Here is a 23256-nt window from a genome sequence, read left to right as displayed (position 1 = left end):
GCAATTTGAATATAACAAAACTTCACTGCCTCTGTAAAAGAATACCGGGACAATAAGTGGACGCAGATGGCCAAATAATTGAATTACAAGTGGCTGCTTGCAAACGCACCTCTCAAATCGTGTGCCATGCGACAAGAGTGACCACCGAAGTAGAGCCGCATCATGTTCCAAGCGCGATAAGATGCTATCGTGCCTTGCACACTGCACTTTAGGTATGAGTGAAGCTGTGCGAGGGTGAGCAAGAAAGATGGTGGCTTCATGAGTGCTGCCTTCCTGCACAAGCAAAGGGGGGAGGGGAGCGAGCTCACGGCAATGTGATCAAGCGCGCGCGAGGGGAGGGGGGGGGAGTGGAGGGTAATTTGGCGCACGTCTCGGCGGTGGCTGCTATGGCTGTAAGCGTGGTTGAGTGCATAGGCAGCCGCGCACCCTGCTTCAGAGGTAATCTGCCACATGTGCAAAGGTTGGGTGAGCCAAGACGCCGTGGCTCCATGTAAGCTGTCTTACCGTGCATTTAGCATTGGTGGTTGCATACTCTCGAGTTTCGGTGACCTGCTGGAGCGAAAGGCAGCCGAAGCATTTGCTTCCCATTGCCGGCGCTTTTCCTGATAACGTCGTCCCAGTGCAGGCAACGCTATCAGCCATGGTGCCAGAGTGCATACGAAAGCAGGGCTGGCTTTGCTTAATTCGTACCACCGAGAAGATATTGTCCATCATTCGTTGCCAACTCCCAAATTTATAAAAATGAATTGTTTTCTCATGAAAATTTGCTTTCTTCGATTGCCCGATAATTAGGAAAATTCTGCGGCTTCTTTCAGTGTAAGAAAAATCGATCAGCAACTGTACTTATTTACATGAAAGGTCGAATTTCAATAGAACCAAATTTCCATAAAACAAAGCAAATTCCTGATTTTACTGACTTTGTTATATCAAGGCTTAACAGTATTTCCATGTAAAATGTAGTGTAGACAACAGTTTGTCCAGTTGGTAGAAATCTTGTTGCTTGATGGCGTTCTACATTTCGAAATCTAACCCAGGAAAACATTTCTACAGAACCCTTCTTGCAATGACTGTCAATGTTAATGCGATCAGCAGCCAAGCAATGCAGCGACACATGATAGTGCCACTGCTGAAATGTGTCACGTATGAGCCATGCACTGTAGCTGGGCTGTTCTCTCACGCTTCCCTCTGAACACGTTATCGCCATACTGCAGCATGCCCGCAAAGTTCCCGTTTTGTGCGGCCTCCAAGATGTGCAGCGCATTGGTGCATGCTACCACTGCAGGCACTGGTGGGGCACCGCTAAAGTGTTGGGCTGCTGTGCTTAAGGTACTCATGTGACGAGAGGTTTGATTCTGCTCAGCACCGCAACAATTCTAATGGATATTTTTCTCATTGAAGAGTGGAGTAAGAAGGCTAGATACCCAAAGTAGCTCAAGTAGGCAAAGGATGCTGAATACCTGTTCAGCAATTGCTTTTTTCCCTGTAATGCCCCATTGACACATAGCTTAGGCTCTCTTTTTGCCATGCAGCTCTACAGCTCGGCAGGAAAGTCTGATTAATTTCTGGACACACCCTGCAAGCAAAATTTCTGGATACTGGCAGAATTCAATGATATCGAAATTTGGGCTTGTTGGCTGGTGATCCTTTTCCTGTGTTGCACTTATAAGATTTTGAGAATACAATGCAATAAAACAGCCATTCTCCTGTTTATGCAAGCTGCCTATCTTTACGACATTTTTGAGGTCCCTTCTATGTTCGGGTAATTGGGTTATGACTTTATTCTTACCGTCAGAAATGTACTCATTTTTGATACTTCAATATTTTATTGTTTTATTTCAAGACATATTAGTTGCGAAAGATACAATCATACATAAAGTCGTAGCTTAATCATTAATGTTTTGAATGAAAGTAAAGCAAAAATAAATGCTCAGAATTAAAAAAAAAATTTGATGTGACATTTAAAAGAATCACCTCAAGAAGGTTGAATAAAAACGAATAACTGAGGATTTTCCTCAAAATCTGAGACATACAATATCTGTGCCTTACTCCTTGTTTCCGAATTCAACTGGACCACACCAAAAAATTTAATGCAGATTTTGTAACATAAAAATTAGCCAAAGCGATTCTAGTACTATGCAGGAAAGATGGTTTCAAAAATGTGGAAACAGGTGTGCGCCTATTGTGAAGGGAGCATCCTGATTTCTTTATTGCTGCATTCTTTAGGCTTTCAAAATGTCTGCCAAGTCAAGGAACCTAGACCAACCTCTTCATACTCGTGCTCAATCAGCCTCTCTCTGTAATTAGAGTGATTAGTTGTGTACCTTGAACTGACAATGAAGCCTTCATATGCTTTGTACAGTGTTCAAAGAGAAAAAGATGCTAGCCAAGCTTCTACGGAAGGTCAGTCTGAGATCAACTGAGTGAGGACACAACATGATGGGAAGGATTTATGATACACTAATAGATAAAAGCAGCAGAAAAAAAGTGACTCAATATTATTTAGACATTAGAACAATACACGCTCCTGAGCTTATGTCGACATTTGAGGCATCGTTAGAGCAGTGTAACAGTTGGAAGAGAAAACAAAACTGATGTTCTCGTGTTTTCACCGCTGCTGTCATTAAAAAAGTCGAGTCATTTAATTTCGGAAGTGGTAGCAGCACTAAAGGTTCAGCTTGACGATACCGCCTGCCGAAGTTTCATTTTTTTTTAGACTCCCCAGTGTGCCCAGTATTGCCAACTCTAACCAAAAGTACAATTGCTGTCTCCATTGCATATGGTGCATGGCATTGCTCATAGAAGAGTTCTGATGGCAATGCTTAACTTTGTTCAAAAGTTAGCGATAATGGCGCTTATTGGAGTTTCAAGGAAGAAATACCAATGCAAAAGTTTTGAGTGCTGCAGGAGACCCACACTTGGTGGCACCAGTTCCTTAGCGTAAGGCACTCTGCTGGATAATTTTCAGACATTCAATACGAATACCTCAATTTTAGATTGCCTACAAATTTGTTCTAGCGATTTGGGCAACAAAGCCATGTGAATGAACAGGAAACTAATTAAGAATTAACAGATGCTTATACAAGAAAAGAAGATGGGACGAGTGCTGGACAACTAACTTTATTTATTTTATGAGATACATGTACAGTGTTGTACATGGAAATCCTTCTGGACAAAGGATGCACACCGGTGAGCGTGCAGCTATGGAATGCCATTCACGCTTCATTGTATTTTTGATGCCAAAAAGCTGGCGACAAAACCAGCGTCAATTGACGACGATTATGTGTCGCATTTTCATCTGTCCGACGACCCAGAGCTGACGAATCAGACGAGTTCTGAGACCCCAAACTCTAATGGGACATCGGTCATGCGCGACTTGCAAGGAGCCTACGCTGATGACTTCGTGGGAACAATGTCGACCCCGGTTTCACATGAAATCACATTTTCATTGCATTCAGGAGGGTCGAAGGTTGGACACCAGAGTCCGTCGGGGAGGTGACACACCAAGGGTGCCATTTTGCAGACTGTGCGACAGTTCCAATTGGCCAAGAAGAAGGACATTGAATTCCCTCGACTAGTGAAAGGGGGAAATGAGCTGCTTAAAAAGGGGAGCTGGAGTGTTGAAGAGGGTGCTCAAACATGCAAAGACTTTAGCATGTAGTGCGCTCCGAGAATAATGGAGCCGTTCTTGTAAACCATCATCATTTAAATTTGTACATAAAACCTCTTTTCTCGTCACTCTGGAAGTCTCCTTCTCCTGGCACCTGGAACAGCACCAGCCATGGAAACTTTGTGGCTGCTCGGACCCCCAACTTCACTACAACAGCTCAACCTCACTACAGTAAAGCCACATTAATTTGACCTTTGTTAATTCATAAAATTGGGTGATTCGGACATGTCCTTTAGTTCTGGCAGGTGTGTGCATCATTTAATGCAATCAAACTCTTGTTAATTTGGACATATTTGGCCACATGTTGGTTATTTAGGACAACTCTTGGAGCTCGGCAAGCGTGGAGTGCCGTGAGGTGCAACGCAAATGAGCAAAAACGGCACTAGCGTCCAACTGAAATGAAGTGGCGGAGTCTGCCTCACCATAGTCATGAGCAGAAATTCTATGTGAATGGCAGCAACATAGGAATGCTTCGTGCCTCTCTGTGCCTATTACATCTTGAATGGGTGCACGCAATGCATGTGTCTTGAAGCATCACGCAGATCGCTGCGGCACAAGACGGTGACACGCGTCGAGCTGGTGGTGCTCCAGTGGCCCGAGACATGTTTGTTGTTTTCTTATTGCGTGGCGTTTTAAGAGGGTGATGGGAAACCGAAATGAAACCAACAAGCTGGTGGGCATGGTCAGATGCCGCCAAAGTGAAATGTGATGCGCACATAGCGCCGCCTGCAGCAGAGAACGGTGGCATGTTTGGATTATCGCCTGCTAAAAGTGTGCAGTACACTCCCAATGGCACTCCGCACCACGTGCTATAAAACAGACAAACAAAGATGCTTATCGCGATAGGATTGGCTGTAATAGCTGTGAATGCCACGCACGATGACCCCAGAGATTTGCTGGTACCGAAACGAGGAACTGAGTGCGCGCCGGCATTTTCACGTGTGATGGGCGGGTGAGTATTGCGGTGAAGCTGCCACGGCGGACAGCTATATACTGCTCTTTATTGTGCGTGCCTCACATATTTTCTTGTTTACATGGGATCTAGCAGCCAAAACATATCATATGATTGCAGTTTGGCAATGTACTGAACTTTAGTGCCGAAAAATCGTGTTTTCTGGGAACGTATGAACTGGTAAAAAATGAGCGTAACTCTATTGGGTCACTTCTTGTGTTCTCGATTATGAACATTGGCACTAGGAAAACATATCTAACGGGAACGTATCAATGTGATTCTATAGTTTATGCTAATGCCCTAGGTTGTGGTGAAGCACACTACCATTGACATTGAAAGGCAAACATTGAAAGGGCAGCGCATTTTGGTTATCACCTATTAACCCTTTCAGGGTCAATGACATAAATATACGACACCGCAAACAAGTCCAAATTGGTTGAGGCCGTATATTTATGGCGCCATCTGTACTTTTAAAAAGTGCGCCAATTTCCTAATTATTTTTTTGTCTGGCATGCGCTGCCACTATGTGGGAATACAGGGAATTTTTTTCTCGCACCTCCCTTTCTTGGTTTTCGTTGCATGGTTTGTTTTAGAGCTAGTTTGGTCCGACGCATCTAATACTACCGCTCCCGCATTGGCGCATGCGTGGTCAGCCGGCGGTTTGGGTTTTGTTCCGCAGGCGGTTTCGGCTTCCTGCGCTCGCAAAACTGATGGCTATCTAGTTACTAATCGCTCAAAGGGCGGCCGCCTGTTTCTCGCTCGTTTAGTGCTCACAGGGGTGAGCATAGGAAAGATGCCGCCGTGCATGCATTTCCTTTTCTTTTTTTGACACTCGCGAAAACTAATTGCCTCTGGTTGGCAACAAGATGAAAATTAGTGAAATTTCGTCACACGTTTTGCTTTTTTGAAGGGCACACAACCACACAGTTTTCTTGAGTGTGCTCACCTACGCAGTTCGATTACGCTATGGACGTAAGTATTTGTGTAAGAGCAAGAACATTTGAGGCTTGCGAAATATTCTCGTGTACACATATTCTAAGCCTTGAACTATAACAATGCATCAAATTTTTAAATCTTATAAGTTTATTTCCTTTATTTTATTCTTGTTATTCATGAATAAAGAGTATACATACCAACGCAAAACATTTTTTTCTCACTTTACGGTCACCCTAGCAAAATTACGGTAATTTTTTAAAAAGTTAGTCCCTCAGAAGAATTTGAATCTGCAATAACAAAAAAATATACCCTGGGCAGTCGCATAGGGCGAAAGAAATTGACTCTGAAAGGGTTAGAAGCGTGCGCTACACTTCCGACAGCACCACGCGTTGGGAAACAGGCAGGCAAAGATGCTCATCACAATAGGATTGGAAGTGATAACTGTGAATGCCGTGCGCGACGACCCCAGAGAATATTTGCTGGTACCGAAATGAGCAAGTGAGTGGGCGCTGGTGGGCAGCTACGTACTGTTCATGCTGGCCTCACGCATTGTCTTGTTTACATGGGACCTAGTGGCCGGAAAACATATAATATTATCGTAGTTAGGCGACGAACTGAATGTTGGTGCTAAAAAATTGTGTTTCCCGGAAACGTATGAACCGGTAAAAATTGAGCATAAATCTATTGGGTCATTTTTTGTGTTTTCAACTGCGAATGTTGGCACCGGGAAAACGTACATAACGGGAATGTATCAACGAGGTTCTACTGTATTTAAATTTCACTGCAAAAAAATTCTACCTTACATGCAAAGAAGTCTAGTCATCAACAAATTTTTCTTACCCGCCGTGGTTGCTCAGTGGCTATGGTGTTGGGCTGCTGAGCACGAGGTCACGGAATCGAATCCTGGCCACGGCGGCCGCATTTCGATGGGGGCAAAATGCGAAAGCACCCGTGTGCTTAGATTTAGGTGCACGTTAAAGAACCCCAGGTGGTTGAAATTTCTGGAGTCCTCCACTATGGCGTGCCTTATAATCAGAAAGTGGTTTTGGCACGTAAAGCCCCATAATTTTCAACAAATTTTTCTTACACAGGAGTGGCCGTGAAGAATGTTAGAATAATCGGGTATCTTGAAAAATTAATTTCAATTACAAAAAAATTATTTCAATGAATTCGAGAGTCGATGACCACTGTTAAGGTTTGACGTCATGCCAACAAAGTAATCTCTTCACAGCAGCTGAATGGCACTCGGGAAGGAAAGGTCCAACACACTGTAGATTTGGGTGTAAGCTAAGGTTTCGTGCCCATTTCAAAACCGCTGCAGCTTGCCAACATAAACCATGGCAGGAGTGAGAGGACACCAAATTTTACGTGCACCTCAGTAAACCCCTCTCTACACAGTTTGACCAATGGAGCGTCAAAACCTGTCAGACGGTTTCACTTTAAAACTGCATGGACGTGAGGCGACAACCTGAATTATGGCAACTTCATTCACGGTTCCCATATTTGCTATTTTGCAAAATTGCATGTGCATAATGTAAGAAAAATAAAACAAGATCCAGTACACTGCTCAAAATTTCGGTCTCCTTTATACATTGGTTCAACAAGTTCGCCTATAGAGCCAGTGGTGGTGCTGCAGGTAGGTGCAAATAGCAGCAGCTCCAAAAAATCGGTTGGCTACTTATATCCAAACTTGTTGCAGGAGCACTGCACTCATCGAAAACACTTCTGAGGTAAAAGTAGTCTGTTCATCTATATCTTTAAATTGAGCATGACCTTGGGCAACCCAGAAGTGAAGCAGCTGGTAACATATTGTGGTGCGCTATGCCAACTCGCGATGCTCTCCGTGGTTTTCACAATCGGTGTGCGGGCAGGTAGCAGGACACGGTAATGATGGCAAACTTGCGTAGCCAAACCTTTTGCCCCATCTCGGCATCGTTCATTTAAGGGGAACTAAGCAACGCAAATGTCATGATCTTTTGCATATGGAAAATACTTTCCACAAAGCAAAATTTTGATTGTTATATCCGATATGCGGTGAATGACACATTGTTATTACAGTTAAACCTCGACATAATGAAGTAGGTAAAGTCGGCAATTTGCTTCATTTTATCGAAATTTCGTTGTATTGAAATTCGACCTTTTATGCAAACAAGCACAGTCGCCGATCGATTTTTCCTACACAGAAAGGGGTCGCAGAATTTTCTGAATAACTGCGCAATCGAAAAAAGCAAATTTGAATGAGAAAAGAATTCATTTTGACCGATTTGGGAGTTGGCAATGAATGGTACAGTTTCATGCCACATCGACGACATCTTCACTGAATTAAGCGAAGTCAGCCACGCTTTCGCAAGCACGCCGCCCCCGTGACTGATAGTGTCGCCAGCACTGGGATGACGCTATCATGAAAAGCATCGGCAGCGGGGAGCAAATGCTTCGTCTGCCTCTCGCTCCAACGGGTCACTGAAATTCGAGATTACGCAACCTTCAATTAGAAACACGCGGGAAGACTTTACACGATGCCACTTTGTCTCGGCCCCCCCACTCTTTGCGCATGCAGCAGATTACCTCTAAAGCTGGGTGCGTGGCTCTGTAGGTGCTCAGTCGCACTTACAGCCATGCGTAGCCACAGCCGAGATGCACGCCAGAAATCGCGATCCGCACTAACCCCGCCCTGCCCCTCGTGCTCACTTGATCACATTACCGCAAGCTCGCTGCCCTCCCCCTCTTTCCCTTTGCTCGCACGGGGAGCAAAGGTGGCACTTGTGCGTGAAGCTACCATCTTTCTTTCTCAATCTCGCACACTTTCACTAGCACCTGAAGCACAAAGTGCCCGGGGTGTGACAAGATCAAACTACACTTGGACTTTATATGGAATATGATGCGGCTTCACTTCGGCGGTCCCTCTTGTCATGCCCCACGTTATTTGAAAGCTGCGTTTGCAAGCAGCCGCTTGTAATTCAATCATTTGACCGTTTGCGTCCACGGAAATTTGCATTTATCGTCTCAGCGTTCCTTTGCTGCGTAAGCAAAATTTTGTTATATTGAAATCGCATACAAACACACTTCATTGACGTTCTAACTGAGGTTTAATTACATGGTGTTCTATGGAAAAGAGGTAATGGAAAATTAAATACTTTGTTATATAAAAAATTTCGTTATATTGAGGTTTAACTGTACGATATGGCTTTTTTTCTCATAGCCCTAATGCATAAGTTGATACTCTTAAAACATCTCATCATTACACATGGTATCATTATAAGTAGACGGCACGTTACTACCATGTCTGTATCCCAGTGATGATGATGATGTATGGGGTTTTTTTGGCGCAAGGGCCAGGTATGGCCAAAGAGCGCCATGTCTGTGCTAATGGGTTTGCAGTGTACTTATGATTACTATGAAGTTGGTGCAACGTGGCTGTAAAGGGGCCTTAAAATATACGCACTGAAGTGCGTAAAATCTGTATAATAAAATTATGGCTATGACGTATGACTTATACTATGAACATTTAGATGCATTTAAAAAGAATGATACGATAGGTAAAATATAGCAGATTATAAGAAATGCTAGAGCACTACTGCCTCCTTAGGGCCCTTCAAACACAAGGGCCTGGAGGCATGTGCTATGCAAAACAATTATCGCAGTGGCATCCTCTGGAGAGAGGAGGCGCTACGAATGCATGGGACTAATAACGTGTAAGACCACATCTCTGATGAAACCTAGGCCTGTGTCTGTATTAAAAAGCGGTTCTGGACCGAGAAACATTGCAGGATGAAGAGGAATGTGCTGCCAGTATGCTAAGGAAAAATGTCTCTTTCCCTCAAATTCGGCTTCCCTACACTCCAGGAGGACGTGGAGTACGGTCAGCCTCTTCCCGCATCTACCACAAGTTGGAGGCTCACTTCCGGTGAGTAGAAAATTATGGGTGCCAAACGTGTGTCCTATTCCGAGACGACAGAATAGGACATCTGTTCGGCGCGATTTTGTAGTAGAGGGCCAGAATCCTAACTGTGGTTTTATCAGGTGGAGCTTATTATTCGTTTCCGCGTCCCACATGCGTTGCCAGTGGTCCCGCAATCTCCTTCGCAAGAAAGGCCTCAGATCTGTGACAGGCACCGCAGCGGTAGGGTTAACAGTTTGCGATGCGATTGACGTGGCCATCTCGTCCGCCAGAATGTTACCCTCAATGCTCCTGTGGCCAGGCACCCAGCATATAATGATATGCTGGTTAGATATGTACGCTTTACACAAGACGGTGTAGAGTTCACTAAGTACAGGATTTTTGTGTCTATAGACTGACATCAAGGCCTTCACGACGCTTAGGGAGTCTGTGTAGATCGCTGCTTTTGGAAGTTTTGATTTTCTTATATGCTTCACAGCAGAGAGTAATGCATAGGCCTCAGCCGTAAATATGCTTGTTTCCGGATGCAGCACGTCGGATTCCGAGAAGGATGGGCCGACGGCTGCATAGGAGACCCCGGCATTTGACTTCGAAGCATCTGTGTAGAACTCCGCACAGGAATGCTTGTGCTGGAGTTCTAGGAAATGCATTCTGATTTCGGCCTCAGGAGCGTGCTTTGTAACTTGAATGAAAGATGTGTCGCATTGTATCAGCTGCCACTCCCAAGGAGGTAGCAGCTTGGCTGGATGCATCAGGTGAAACTCGGGGAGTGGGACATGTATCTCATCACTAAGCTCCCTCACTCGAAGCGAGAAAGGCTTTCTTACAGAAGGACGATTATGGAATAGTGTAGTGCAGGTCATATCGTTAACAGTGTTAAAACATGGATGTTGATGATTGGAGTGTATTTTTAGGAAATATGTAAGGCTGATGTAAGTTCTCTGTAGATGGAGCAACCATTCATTTGATTCCGCGTATAAGCTTTCAATCGGGCTTGTTCTGAAGGCACCAGTGGCTAAGCGGATACCTAGATGGTGGATAGGATCTAGGATCTTTAGTGCACTCGGAGCGGCAGAGTTATATACGACGGCACCATAGCCCAATCGTGATCGAATTAGGCTCTTATAAACATTCATCAGACACTTCCTGTCGCTACCCCATGTTGAGTGGGATAGAACTTTAAGCAAGTTCATTGTCCTTAGACATTTTTCTTTAAGATATTTAATGTGCTGTATAACAGTGAGCTTGGAGTCAAGTATAATACCTAAAAATTTGTGTTCTTTGTTGATAGGTATTTGATGTCCACTCAGTTGAACACAAGGATCTGGAACCAGGCCTCTCTTTCTAGTAAAAAGAACACAGGAGCTTTTGTGGGGGTTGATCTTAAATCCGTTTTCGTCAGCCCACTTGGAAACCTTGTTCAGGCCCTGCTGTACCTGTCTCTCGCATACTGCGAGGTTGCAGGATTTAAAGCCTATTTGTATATCGTCTACGTATACGGAATAAAAAATGGCCGGTGGAAGTGAAGCACGTAGTGTGTTCATCTTAACAATAAAAAGAGTGCATCTGAGCACACCTCCCTGGGGTGCACCAGTTTCCTGTGTAAAAGGACGTGACAGTGCACTACCGACTTTTACTCGGAAGGTACGGTTGGAAAAATAGCTTTCTATTAGGGCGAGCATATTGCCACGGATGCCCATTCCCGACAAGTCTCTCAAGATTCCGTAGCGCCACGTTGTGTCGTACGCCTTCTCCATATCGAGGAACACGGATAGGAAATATTGCTTATGTAGAAAGGCGTCGCGAATGTTTCCCTCAATGCACACAAGGTGATCAATTGTGGATCGCCCTTCCCTGAAGCCACACTGAAAGGGATCAAGCATTTGGTTTAATTCCAGATTATGTATGAGTCGCCGATTAATCATTTTTTCAAACAGCTTACAAATGCAACTTGTGAGGGCTATCGGGCGGTAACTTGACGCCAACGAAGGATCTTTACCTTGCTTCAGAATGGGAATCACAATCGCTTCTCTCCATGCAAGTGGAAGATATCCAGCAGCCCAAATAGTGTTAAAAAGTGCAAGTAAAGTCAGTTGTGTATCAGTGTGTACGTTCTTAATTATGTCGTACATAATTCTGTCAGGTCCTGGTGCAGAGCTCTTGCATGTGATCAAGGCAGCTCTTAGCTCGACAATGCTAAAGGGACGGTTGTAAGGCTCATTCTCTTGACCTTTTCTTGGTAATGGCTTACGTTCTTCTGTTTCTTTGTGTTTGAGAAAGGATTGTGTATAATTTGTTGGACTTGACATGCTCTCAAAATATTCCCCAAGTGAGTTGGCCTGGTCTTGCAGTGTATCTCCCTGTGTGTTTACCAGGGGGAGTGAATGTGTTTGCCGCCCTCTAATACTATTTACTCTGTTCCTGCAGGCTTTGGCCTCATCCCTAAACGAGTTAATACTTGATAAAAACTTGTGCCAGCTTTCTCTTCTGGCCTGTCGGCGGGTTTGCCTGCCTTGGGACTTTATTTTTTTAAAGTTCATAAGATTCTCTGCAGTGGGAGAAGCGCGTAGCAACCCCCACGCCTTGTTCTGATTCTTATGGGCGATCCTACATTCGCTGTTCCACCACGGCACACGTCGTTTGCATGCCAGACCACTCACTTCGGATATGCATTTAGATGTGACATCTATTATGAATGCTGTAAAGAACTCGACTGCAGCATCAATTCCTAATGAAGACAGGTCAGCCCATGAGATACTAGACAGAGATCGAAATTTCTCCCCATCAGCTGTCTCAACCTTCCATCTAGGAGCGTGTGGTGGATATTCATTTTCTTTCGGTGATGTTAGCAGTATAGGGAAGTGGTCGCTGCCGTAAGGGTTGTCGGTAACTTCCCATTTAAGTTCAGGCAGTACAGACGGGGAGACTATGCTAAGGTCTATGGAAGAATAGGTTCTATTTGCAAGAGAGTAATATGTGTGTTCCTTTTTATTCAACAGACAAGCACCAGAAGAAAAGAGGAACTGTTCGAGAAGACGTCCTCGCGCATCTATACGAGGGTCGCCCCACAGGTAGGTATGTGCATTGAAATCGCCAAGAACAACATAGGGTTCTGGCAATTCATCAATAAAGGACTGAAATTCATGTTTGCTTAGTTTATAATGTGGGGGTATATAAAGTGAGCAAATAGTGATAAGCTTGTTTAGCAGAATGAGTCGAACCGCCACTGCCTCAAGGGCCGTTCGTAGCTGCAAACGTTGACAGGCTATGCTTTTTTGAATTATAATTGCAACACCACCCGATGATGCGAGAGCATCATCGCGATCTTTGCGAATAGTAACGTGTTGTCGAAGAAAATTTGTGTGTTTTGGTTTTAAGTGTGTTTCCTGTAAACACAGCACTTTTGGATTGTGTTTATGGATGAGTTCTTGCACGTCATCAAGATTCTTTAGAAGACCTCTGACATTCCATTGTATGATTTGCGTATCCATATTTAAAGAAAATTGGTGCTGCGTTTATGGAAACGGAAGTGATGTCTTAGGTTACAGAGCTCTTTCGAGGCCCTGTAACGGGGGTTCTGCCCTTTCTGGAGCGTTCGAGGGAGCCTTGCCGCTCCTTAGGCGTTTGGTGCGCCTTGAGGACAGGTATAGTGTCCATTGCCTCTAGCGAGGCGCCGGACACATGCTCTTGAGAGCGAGAAGTTTTCCGAGTGAGTCCTGCCTCGGAAGGCAAAGACCCTTGCGGCCACCAGCCCGGAGGTCGATGGGGCACCCTGCGGGATTTGGCTGTGCCGGCTGTTGCCAGCGCTGGGAGGGGCCGGGGAGGTTTGGGCAGCCTCAGCTGCGCCCACCTTCGGGGTCGATGGTCCCCCCTGCTGTGTTGACGGAGCAGCGCTAGCTGCAACCGCCGCGGGGGCAGATGGCGTAACTGCCGACTCACTGCTTGTGGGTCGGACAGCCGCCGGAGGCCGTTGTGACGCTGCCCCCTTACGCGCCACATCGGCAAAGCTGTTCTCAGACAGGCATGACACCCGCCTCCGTGCCTCTTTGAAAGTGATATTTTGTTTTACTTTTATGGTCACAATTTCTTTTTCTTTTTTCCAGGACGGGCAGGTGCGCGAGTATGCGGCATGCTCGTCATCACAGTTAACACAATGTGGAGTGTTCTGGCACGTTTCAGAGGAATGTTCTTTGTCACTGCACTTGGCACAAGTCAGCCGGCCTCGACAGTTCTGTGAACTGTGGCCGAAACGTTGGCACTTAAAGCATCTAAGAGGATTGGGAACGTATGGTCGAACACGAAGTTTGATATAACCGGCCTCGATGGACTCGGGAAGGACACTTGAGCCGAACGTATCAGGTGTTTCGTCTTGATCTCTTTTCCATCTCGCCTCATCTTAATTCGTCTAACATTTATAACATTCTGGTCACTGAAGCCCTCCAAGAGTTCAGCCTCAGTGAGCTCCATCAAGTCATCGTCAGAGACAACACCACGGGTGGTGTTCATCGTGCGGTGCGGGGTTATAATTATTTGGGTTTCCCCAAATGACACTAGTGTTGACAATTTTTCGTATTGTTTTTGATCGCGGAGCTCCAGGAGGAGGTCACCGCTTGCCATCCGCGACGCCTTATATCCAGGACCAAAGGCTTCAGTCAATGACTTGGAAACAAGGAAGGGTGAGATAGTTCGTACTGGTTTATCTGGTTTTGCAGAATGGATGACATGGAAATGCGGGAACAATTCTTTTTGGCGGCCAAAAAATTGAAAGACTTCATCGGTGTGCCCTCTTTTCTGAGGACGATCAGGTAGTGGAGGGAAGGAAGTAGCCATGTGTGGACGTGTAGTTTTCGGCAGCAACGCCAGCCACCCACCATGGAGTCCAACAAGGGGACGCTGCAGGGCCTGAAAAACAGGGCCTGCAAACGCCAGCTGTACGTTGCCACTATAACCCAATATGATATAACCAAGGTTGGCTACTCACACAAGGTTAACCCTTGCTGCCAGGAAGGTCGGAAGTAATAAAGAAATGAGAAGGAGACAGGAAAGGTGGAAAGTAAGAAAAAGACGAAGGTTGTAGGGAGAGAGAGACAGGAAAAGGCAACTACCGATTTCCCCCGGGTGGGTCAATCCGGGGGTGCCGTCTACGTGAAGACGAGGCCAAAGGGGTGTGTTGCCGCCGCCGAGGGGCCGTAAAGGTCCAAACACCCGGCATTGGCTCAACCCCCAGGATCCCCTTTTCCCCGGACACGGCTAAGCCGCGCACGGCTACACGCGGGAGGGTCCAACCCTCGTGTGCTCGGGTACGTGGTGTCGCAACACACCAAACGCCTGCTTGCGCAGACGCCCCTGCGGGGCTGTATCCCAGAGGTGCTGTACTAATCTCCTTTAAGAAACACATAATCTAGGAGTTGTTTGCTTACCAATGGGGCACCACATAACTGAAAGCAGTTGTTATATATTTAGAATCTGCTGAGTGGACTAGATGCCCTGCTGTATCAGTGCTACACGCATATATTACATGATGTAAATAAAAACTTTTTTTTCCCAATTGAATGCCGCACATACAATATTTCAGTTTGTTTAAAAATTATGAGAGTCTGTATTCGATTTCATAATTAAAGATATTTTCCTAGAACATTTTATTTAAAAATTTCTCTGTTCAAGCAGCTCTGGTCATACACTAAAACTTGTAGAACACCGTACCAGGAAGCATTCTACTGAAAAAAAAAAAAAATTGTAAAGCTATTCACTGTGACGTTAGTTATTCCCTCTATGTGGCTATGCAGGGATTTTCTGCAGTGCACAAGTGACCGCTTTGTTAGAAATCAACAGAGATGAAACATTCTTGTTGCTTCTGATCAACTATCAAAAGATCAAGGGTTAACTACCAAGGGTTAACCGTGATCCCCAGGTGATTAGCCATATGGCACCATCTGTCTGCATGTTGAGGAAGTTTCTAAGGAGCACAACTCCCTGGTGACTCACTGGTGGGTCACGACATACCCGAAGAATATGACAAGTCACCCACTGGTGGGTCATCATGCACAGAAATCGAAACTTGAAACAGTGTTGCGCTGCAGTGAACCTTTAGATGTTTCTCTGCTGTGTGGTGCATTTCCAGTGGTGGCAGTTTAGTGCACTTGTGCTTTGTTCGTGCACCTATGGTGAGACTGCTAAGAGAATTCCGTTCTTCTCTCTTGATTCTAAGCAAGATACCAACTCACGCAAACTTTACTGAACCTAGTGACAGGCGCAGTTTGCCCATCTGGCAAGGAATACACAGCCGTGCACCCAGTACACAGTAGCAATTGACACAATCGGGCTCTGCCAATCAATTTTCACCAAGTTGCACTGTAGTTGGTTCACACCAGAAATGAAGGATTTGCACTCACATCAAGCTCAAAGTTTCGAAATTATTCAAAATCAATTATGTTTCTGGCAGAAATTATTCATTATAATTTCCACGGCACAATTGGGAGGCTTTCAACATCTATGGAAGCTATCATGGACTAGGTGTTGGAGAACATTTTTTGTGGCTACTATTGCAGCAAGATGTGCTTGACCTCACCTTTTCATAATTGTGTGTGTCCAGCATCTTCACCACAAAGTGACGCACCTCTCCAAACTTGCCTGTGCTGTAAGCTGGATCCTGCCATGGAGGAGAGCATGGTGAGTAACGGTTATGCCAATGACTACGAGTCTCACCTGCATCAGCTTGTGCAGGATGTGTGGCAGTGCCACAAAGCCCATCATGCTCCCCAGGAGCTGGTGGGTCAGCAGCAGGAAGTCTGCAGAGCAAGTGAGAAACCATATACACTATGTTGTGTGCTGGACAAGGGCGCCTAGGAGTGCATGGCCGTGATTGTGGCTGTCAGCCGGTGTTTTACAGTTGGCATGGTGGTCGCCGAGCATCCCAGCCAGGAGAAATTATTGATTGATTGCCTTGGTTTTATATTTTAAAACAAGTTCTGTCATTGAAACAAGAGACTAGACAGACAAAAGTGTCAACTTTCAATGTAACTTCTATTAGTGAGCAATGCGCAATTTTATACACAGATGAGATATGATGCCTACCTGGTTGGTACAAACAGACAACAAAAAATAAACAAGGAACTTTTAAACAAATAACTCTACTTAAAGAATAGTGACATGTGTGGCACACACCTTTCTACGCCCAGTCTGAGCCAAGAAATGAGAGTTTAAAGCCGCGGACCTAGCAATAGATACTCTAGCTCTTTTTCTGTTAGCCCTATTGAAGCAGCACTGACGCACGTGATCCCCAGGTGATTAATCTCTGCCACCTCAATAATTTCTCTGTCACCTGGTTGGGGAGCTTGGCAACCAGCGTGCCATCTTTAAAAACAGGCTAACAGCCACGGTCCTGGCAATGACCTCCCAAGTGCCCTTGTACAGTTCTATAAACATTGTTATTGTGTACACAAAGCACATTATTTAGGCATCTTCCTGTTACTTTTTTGCCACACAAAAGAGGGATCAAGTACACAACTTTCTTCTCTGTGCAAGCCACATACATGTGCTTTATTCCACATTTTTTGGGCGCTTTTGTTGCCATCCTTGCCTATTTTGCATAAAGATACCAGCTTCTGATCCTGCTATCAGATTGATTGTTCCACCCCCACAACGCTTGGTGGTTTGCAGTATTGACCGTGGTACAATGAGGGGGCACAGATAACTGACTGGCTCAAGTCGGCTAAAGTCGAGCCACCTGCGTTCTACAGCAGTAAAGGACGGTGATGGCGTATGCAATGTCACCACTTTTCGCTCGAGGCGGGCCATTTGAACTGCGCTAGAGGTATTCGGTACCTTCAGATGCAATTTTCTTTTAAGCTAAGTCATTGTTTGGCACAAAACAAGTACTATGAAGATTTTATAAAGGTATTTAACAGTCCATGTTGACTTAATACAGCCGAACTTACTTATACCAATACTGGTTTTCACAATATATCGGTTATAACAATGAGAAGCTGCGTCATGATCAACTTTTGTATGTTTTCTATGGTGAAATAACTCGCCTTACTACAATGCCCCAATGCCACATTATTGGTTACAACGATGAAGTACGACTGCTGGGTGTCCACGCTGAAAGGTAGTGAAATGCGAAATCCTTGAAAAGAAAAAACAAGAAATTCGAGTTGCTGCATGATGGCCCGCTGCCCCAACAGCCATTGCGCGCTCATTTTCCAGCCTTCTCCACGCATCTCTCTCTTGTCCCCCCCCCCCTCTGAACACGAATGGGCTGCACCCATAGCTCAACGCCGTGCCACCCTCCAAAACACGAATGGACCCTGCCAACTGCACTGATCCAAGATTGCTCACTGGATTCTCATTCAGGGTAGTTCTGCAAAGAGCTTCAATTGTTCGCGTTCATCTTTGTTGGTTGCGTCAAAATCATTCCTGGCCTCAAGGTTTCTCAGCCTCGTTTGACTCTTCGCCGAAATGGAAGATGGCTGATCCACCCGCTTATCATCAGCAATGCTCGACCTTGCCAGTGAAAAAGTGCACAGCTATAGATTTGGAAACCAAGTGCTTCTAACCAATGGGGCGATCGTCGCGAACGTGCTTGCATCAAATAGCGACAGCAACGACGGCAGCGATAATGTGGTAGGGCAGGTTACTTCAACGTTGTCCTCACAGGAGGTCCAGCAGATAATTCAATGCCTTCCTCCGGTGCTTCGTTTTCGCGAGGAACCTTCTGTGGAGCACCTGGGTGCCTTGGAGAAGGATGTCGGCAAGCTTCGCATAAAGCATACAAGGCTGACGGACTTAGGGTTTTCTCGTTCAAGCCAGTGAGAAGTATGTGGCGAGATGCTTGTGGCAATCTCGCCTCATTGTTTCTTCTAGATTTCTCAAGCTGACAGGCTGCTGCAGCAACCTTCTAGCATTTTTTAAGAAGCCCCCTTTGGGGCCACCAAAGCGATGTCTTGGCGGGGCTCGCATATTGCTTGCCACCCGTGACCCCTCTTTGAAGTTGTTATAACAGTGCAATTCTTTAACGCCGACAGCTGCGGCTTGTTATACATGATTGGAGCACCCAGGAAGCAGTTAAATGAGTGAACATAATCAGCAGCCGGATGCAGGAACATGGTAGGGAGGCGCACTGGCCTCCCCGCCATTACAGTTTTCTGACATCAGCTCTGCCATCCCCCTATTTTCATTTTTCCATGCAACCTGGTTATAGCAATTATCAGTCATAACAATGGAATTTTTGTGGCACTTGAATATTGTTATAAGTGGGTTATACTGTATACGAAAGGCTCCTTTAAAACCTCACACTAGGTGAGCGAAATGTGTGCTGGAAGTGGAGCCTCCGTGCGCCTCGGAAAGATTTACTTTCCTTTGATTGAGATCATTTAAAAGTAGTGAAACGGGCAACACTGTGTCTTCAACCTGCACTAGTCAAGTTGTGCAAGCACACAGTGGACGAGAGTTTTACCTTACAAATCTCATGGCAGCTGGTCTCCTTTATCCAGTCTTAATAGGTTGTCTGAGTCGTGGCTTCAGAGGCTGAAAGGCATCAGCAGAAGACCTGAGCACTTGCAGAGAGAAAAGAAAGACCACAAGTTGTGCCATACATGCACAAAATATTCCACTACCTGAAAGTGGTTGCAAACCGGCATATTGTGCTGGTGGTGCTTTCTGCTTCAAACAAGCTCTTGAGGCGCTGTGCCTGCATTTTATCCCCAAGTGCTAAGTCTGTGTGTGAAAAGAACCACCCGAAGCCTTTTCTATGTTGCACTGTGGGCACAATGTATGAGATACTTCTGAGCCATGACAGAGTGTGCTGAGGCCAGACAGGACGCAGCCCTAATTACCATGTAAGGGAACATAAGTAGTTTATCGATTAGGAATGAATTGATTGATTGATGTGTAGTTTTTATTGGTGCAAATATGATTGTGCAAAGATGATGCAGTCATAGGAAGGCGTCAGTATAGTGAGGGAAATGCCCTGTGGGAGGACTTGTGAGCATCGCCCGAAATTCAGCACAGGAAGGCAAGCAGGATTGTCATGTAGAGTTATAACAGTGTGCGGATTACCAACACTGTGTGTCAACAGAACGGCAGTGAATTGGAAGTAGGACAATGGCATTGGAAAGGGTTGAAGGTGGCTGAAGGGTATATGTCAGGACGGTTCACAGAACAGATGGTTTGAATGCCCACATTTGCCAGTTCTTGACAAACAATGGATTGTATAAGCGATATGGTGCGAAATGTGCGGGCTATGCGGCTTCGATTTTGCGTCGAACTATTTGGGTGATAGCCTCCGATGTTGAAGGCTGAATCGCTATATGAACATCCTCACACATTGATGTCGATGCCTTGTTTGGAAGCTGGGGGACGTTGTGGGCGATGCAACGGATTTTAGCATCCTTGAAGTGTCGGCATTCAGCAATAACCGCCTTGACTGTCAAAGAGTCTTTCGACACGATCAGGTTAAGCGCATTGTCCGTGATTCCCTTTAGTATGTGCGTAACCTTATAGGCTTCTGTCATTTTGGCATCAACTTTTCGGCAAAGGGCCCGCACATCTTGAATGTACGTCAGCTATGACTCGGTAGATGTCTGCACACGCGAGGCAAGTTCTCTCTTGGCAACATGCTGGCAGCCTGCAGGTTGGCCAAACAACTTGTAAACTTATGTCTCACATACGCTCCAGCTTGTGAGCTCCTCTTCGTTGTTATCGAACCAGGCTTTTGCAGTTTCTTTTAGATAAAATATTACATTCGCTGGCATCAAGGTCAGGTCCCACCTGTAATGTGCGCTTACACACTCTTAAAGTCGAATCTAGTCATGAACGGCATTGCCATCAGCGCCGGAAAAGGTCCCAGGATCACGGGGTGGAACTAGGATGATGGCTGGCATGGCGGCCGCCATTGACAGTTTCACCGCCGGAAGACATGCCTGTAGTGAAGACTTGGTGACTGCTGCAGAGCTGCAACTTGCGTCAGATTTCCAGCACCGACTTCAAGACGTTACGTGGAAGCAGACACAACAGGAAAGCATATTTACAATATATTTACAAGGCGAACAAGCACTGAACCATATGGTCAAATGCGCGTGCCGGATAACAAGCGTCTTCTTCATCTACACTTCTCTAGGGGTATATTACCGTAACAATATTAAAATAAAATATACCATTTTATGATAAGAAGAGCAATTTTGACTTTTATGCTTTCACAGTGAATTACAATTTAGAGGTTATATTCTATTAGTGCAAGCAATTTGTTGTGCTTAGTTTTGAGTAACCAACTTTACGTGCCTTCACCAGCCAAGTTAAGCCATGTCAGGCCTATCAGCCATGAAATCGACAGCCGGATTGGGGAATCGGAGGTGTCTAATGAATCAATCTTCATTACACATGCTAGCTGAGAGAAAGTGATAACTGCAGTCACTTTTCCTAGCTTACGACCTTCACGTATTACCACGAATCGAACCTACTTTGGTGGGAAGTTAGAGCCGTCACTTCGATGGGTGCCACCATGTTTGTTGACGCAAAGCTTTTGGGGCAGCTTTTATGGCTCCTGCTAAATCAGTGAAATAGTCTGCCTGACATAAAACCCAAAGACAGTTTGCATCTTGCGTATGCACAGTGTTTTTGATGCTATTTCCTTGGGGCCCCAAAACATTTGGGGCCCCTATTCTAAAACTCTCTACTGTGTGTTGCAGAATGTACACTGAGCACATGAGACTCTTATGCAAATTAAGAAGACGTCTCCTGCCATAACCCCAGGTTGTGTGCGATGGGAGCTTCAGCAAATTCATTGTCTTGAGGCCCTTCACTTTCAGATATTTTGAAGTGGGATATAAAAGTTGGCTTGGAGTCTAAGATATATGATGCCTAAAAATTTATGTTCAGTGCTCACAGATAGGTTTTCTCAATTAAGATGAATAATGGGGTCTGGTTATACAGCCAAACCTCAATATATCGAACAGTGCAGTGATCACAAAATAGTTTGATATAGTCAGAATTCGATATATAAAATCATGGAAAAAACATAAAAAACTTGTACAAATCAATCAATTAACCAATCATGGTGCAGCAAATACTCACTTGAAGCTTTACACAAAGTATTCATTTCTTTGGCTGAAAGTACTGCAGCATTGTTGCCTGCTTCTTACTGGCAGCTGCATGCTTAACCATGGCATCCTGAGCATAGTTTCAACGATCCACAAGCGAAAGGCCGGTGCGTTGTATTGCACCACAGTAGCGGTGAAGAAGGGCCAAAGCAGCTACAGCCTCAGTTGAAGTTGGGAGTGAAGCAACATGAGCGCTTGCAGGATCAACGTCGGCAGCATCCTCATTTGGCCACTACTTCTGCTGCGATCTCCACGTCCCGTCAATCGAAGCATTTTGAAACACTGCCAATAACAAAGTACTAAGTGGCATCTGCCATAGTGTCTATGAGTGAACCTAGTGAACGTGCGCTGTGGAAGCAAACCACCATTCCTCGCAAGGCGTGGCAGGCGCAGGGAGCGGCACCAAGGAGGAGTCAGTGTGGCAAATGCAAGACGTCAATGATGTTGTCGAGCTAGCCAAGCTGCCGCGTGCATACACCGCTACGTTCAAATGGCGCTCTCAGCGCAATTGATGTGTGCAGCTATAGTGAGCAGCAGTCAGGAATGCCCATCCCGCCACCGCTATCTTCAAGGGTGTAGCGGGAAAGCTCACCGCCTGTCAAGAAAGGACACATAGTCTAGGGTAGTAAAGTTCGATATATCAATTTTACATCCGACCCTGTTCAAAACAAAAAATTAAAAATGTATGCGATTTTCCAGGTGATATAGGAAGTGTTTGATATACGCAATAATTCAATATGTACATGTACTATATATCGAGTTCTGATTGTATACCTTTTTTATTTGAGAAGAGAACGGACATACTTTTCAGAGGGTTTAGTTTAAATCCATTCTCGTCTGTCCACTTAGACAATTCATTTAGGCCAAGTTGTACTTGTTGCTCACAGATAGGAAGATTACGTAATTTGTAACCAATTTGTACATCATCCACGTAGACAGAATAACACATTGTACATGGTATGACGGTATGCAGCAAGTTCATTTACACAACAAAGAAGGTACAGCTTAACACACCACCTTGTAGTGCACCAGTCTCCTGCACAAATGGCCAGGATAAGATGTTACTAATTCTAATGCAGAATGTGTGATTGGACAAATGACTTCAAAAACCATTCGGCATAATGCCTCGGACTCCCTTACCAAAGAGAGGTCATGAAAAATTCCAGAACAGCAAGTGGTGTCGTATGCTTTCTCCATGTTAATACCAACAAGAAAAACTGCTTGTGTAGAAAGGCATGTGATCTGTTGAGGATCTACATTCTCTGAAACCACAGTGTAAGGAGTTTAGTGTTTTGAAAATTCACAGGGGTTCTTATGTTATCTCTAAGACGAATTGAAGGCATAAGCTCAAGTGCCAATGCATTAAAGATGAACACATGATGTACACATCCCCCTTAATGGTTCGACTCTGACCAAAGGTTGAGAGTTTGACTCCCACCTAAGGTCGTGGGTTCGAGTGCCTTAACTATCTTAATTAACCTTGCCTTCATTAACATGAAAGGTCATGGATTCGACTCCCACAAATGGTTGTGGTTCGACTCCCACCAAAGGTCGATGGTGCGTAGCCTTAACACCAAATGTCAAGGGTTTGCAGCCTTTTTGTAGCTTTCGTGTCGTTGACATGTTTTTGGTCGAGGTTGACTGACTTATTTATTTATTTATTTATTTATTTATTCACAGGGTGTCTACAAAGTTGATATTTCCAAAT

The 23256-nt window shown here is 45.1% G+C and overlaps 2 protein-coding genes across 6 annotated transcripts in view; one reads left to right on the top strand and one right to left on the bottom strand.

The window, feature by feature from the left end:
- Positions 1-12675, top strand: part of LOC139054414 (uncharacterized) — a 31350-nt gene extending 18675 nt beyond the window's left edge. For both annotated transcript variants that reach the window (XM_070531358.1, XM_070531357.1), the window contains 2 exons: positions 9399-9459; positions 12453-12675. In XM_070531358.1, coding sequence (XP_070387459.1) covers positions 9399-9459; positions 12453-12541 — 150 coding nt within the window. In that variant the 3' untranslated portion in view covers positions 12542-12675. The remainder of the gene's footprint in view (positions 1-9398; positions 9460-12452) is intronic.
- The window catches only part of Vps8 (vacuolar protein sorting 8), a 962017-nt gene that overhangs the window by 108769 nt on the left and 829992 nt on the right, over positions 1-23256 (bottom strand). For all 4 annotated transcript variants that reach the window (XM_070531351.1, XM_070531354.1, XM_070531353.1 and 1 more), the window contains 2 exons: positions 16159-16241; positions 16022-16102 (listed from right to left, as the gene is read on the bottom strand). In XM_070531351.1, coding sequence (XP_070387452.1) covers positions 16022-16102; positions 16159-16241 — 164 coding nt within the window. The remainder of the gene's footprint in view (positions 1-16021; positions 16103-16158; positions 16242-23256) is intronic.

This window comes from Dermacentor albipictus, chromosome 1 (genome assembly GCF_038994185.2).
Source record: "Dermacentor albipictus isolate Rhodes 1998 colony chromosome 1, USDA_Dalb.pri_finalv2, whole genome shotgun sequence".
NCBI lineage: Eukaryota > Metazoa > Arthropoda > Arachnida > Ixodida > Ixodidae > Dermacentor > Dermacentor albipictus.
Note: the sequence above shows the minus strand (reverse complement) of the source record. Positions and strands in the feature narration are given on the sequence as shown.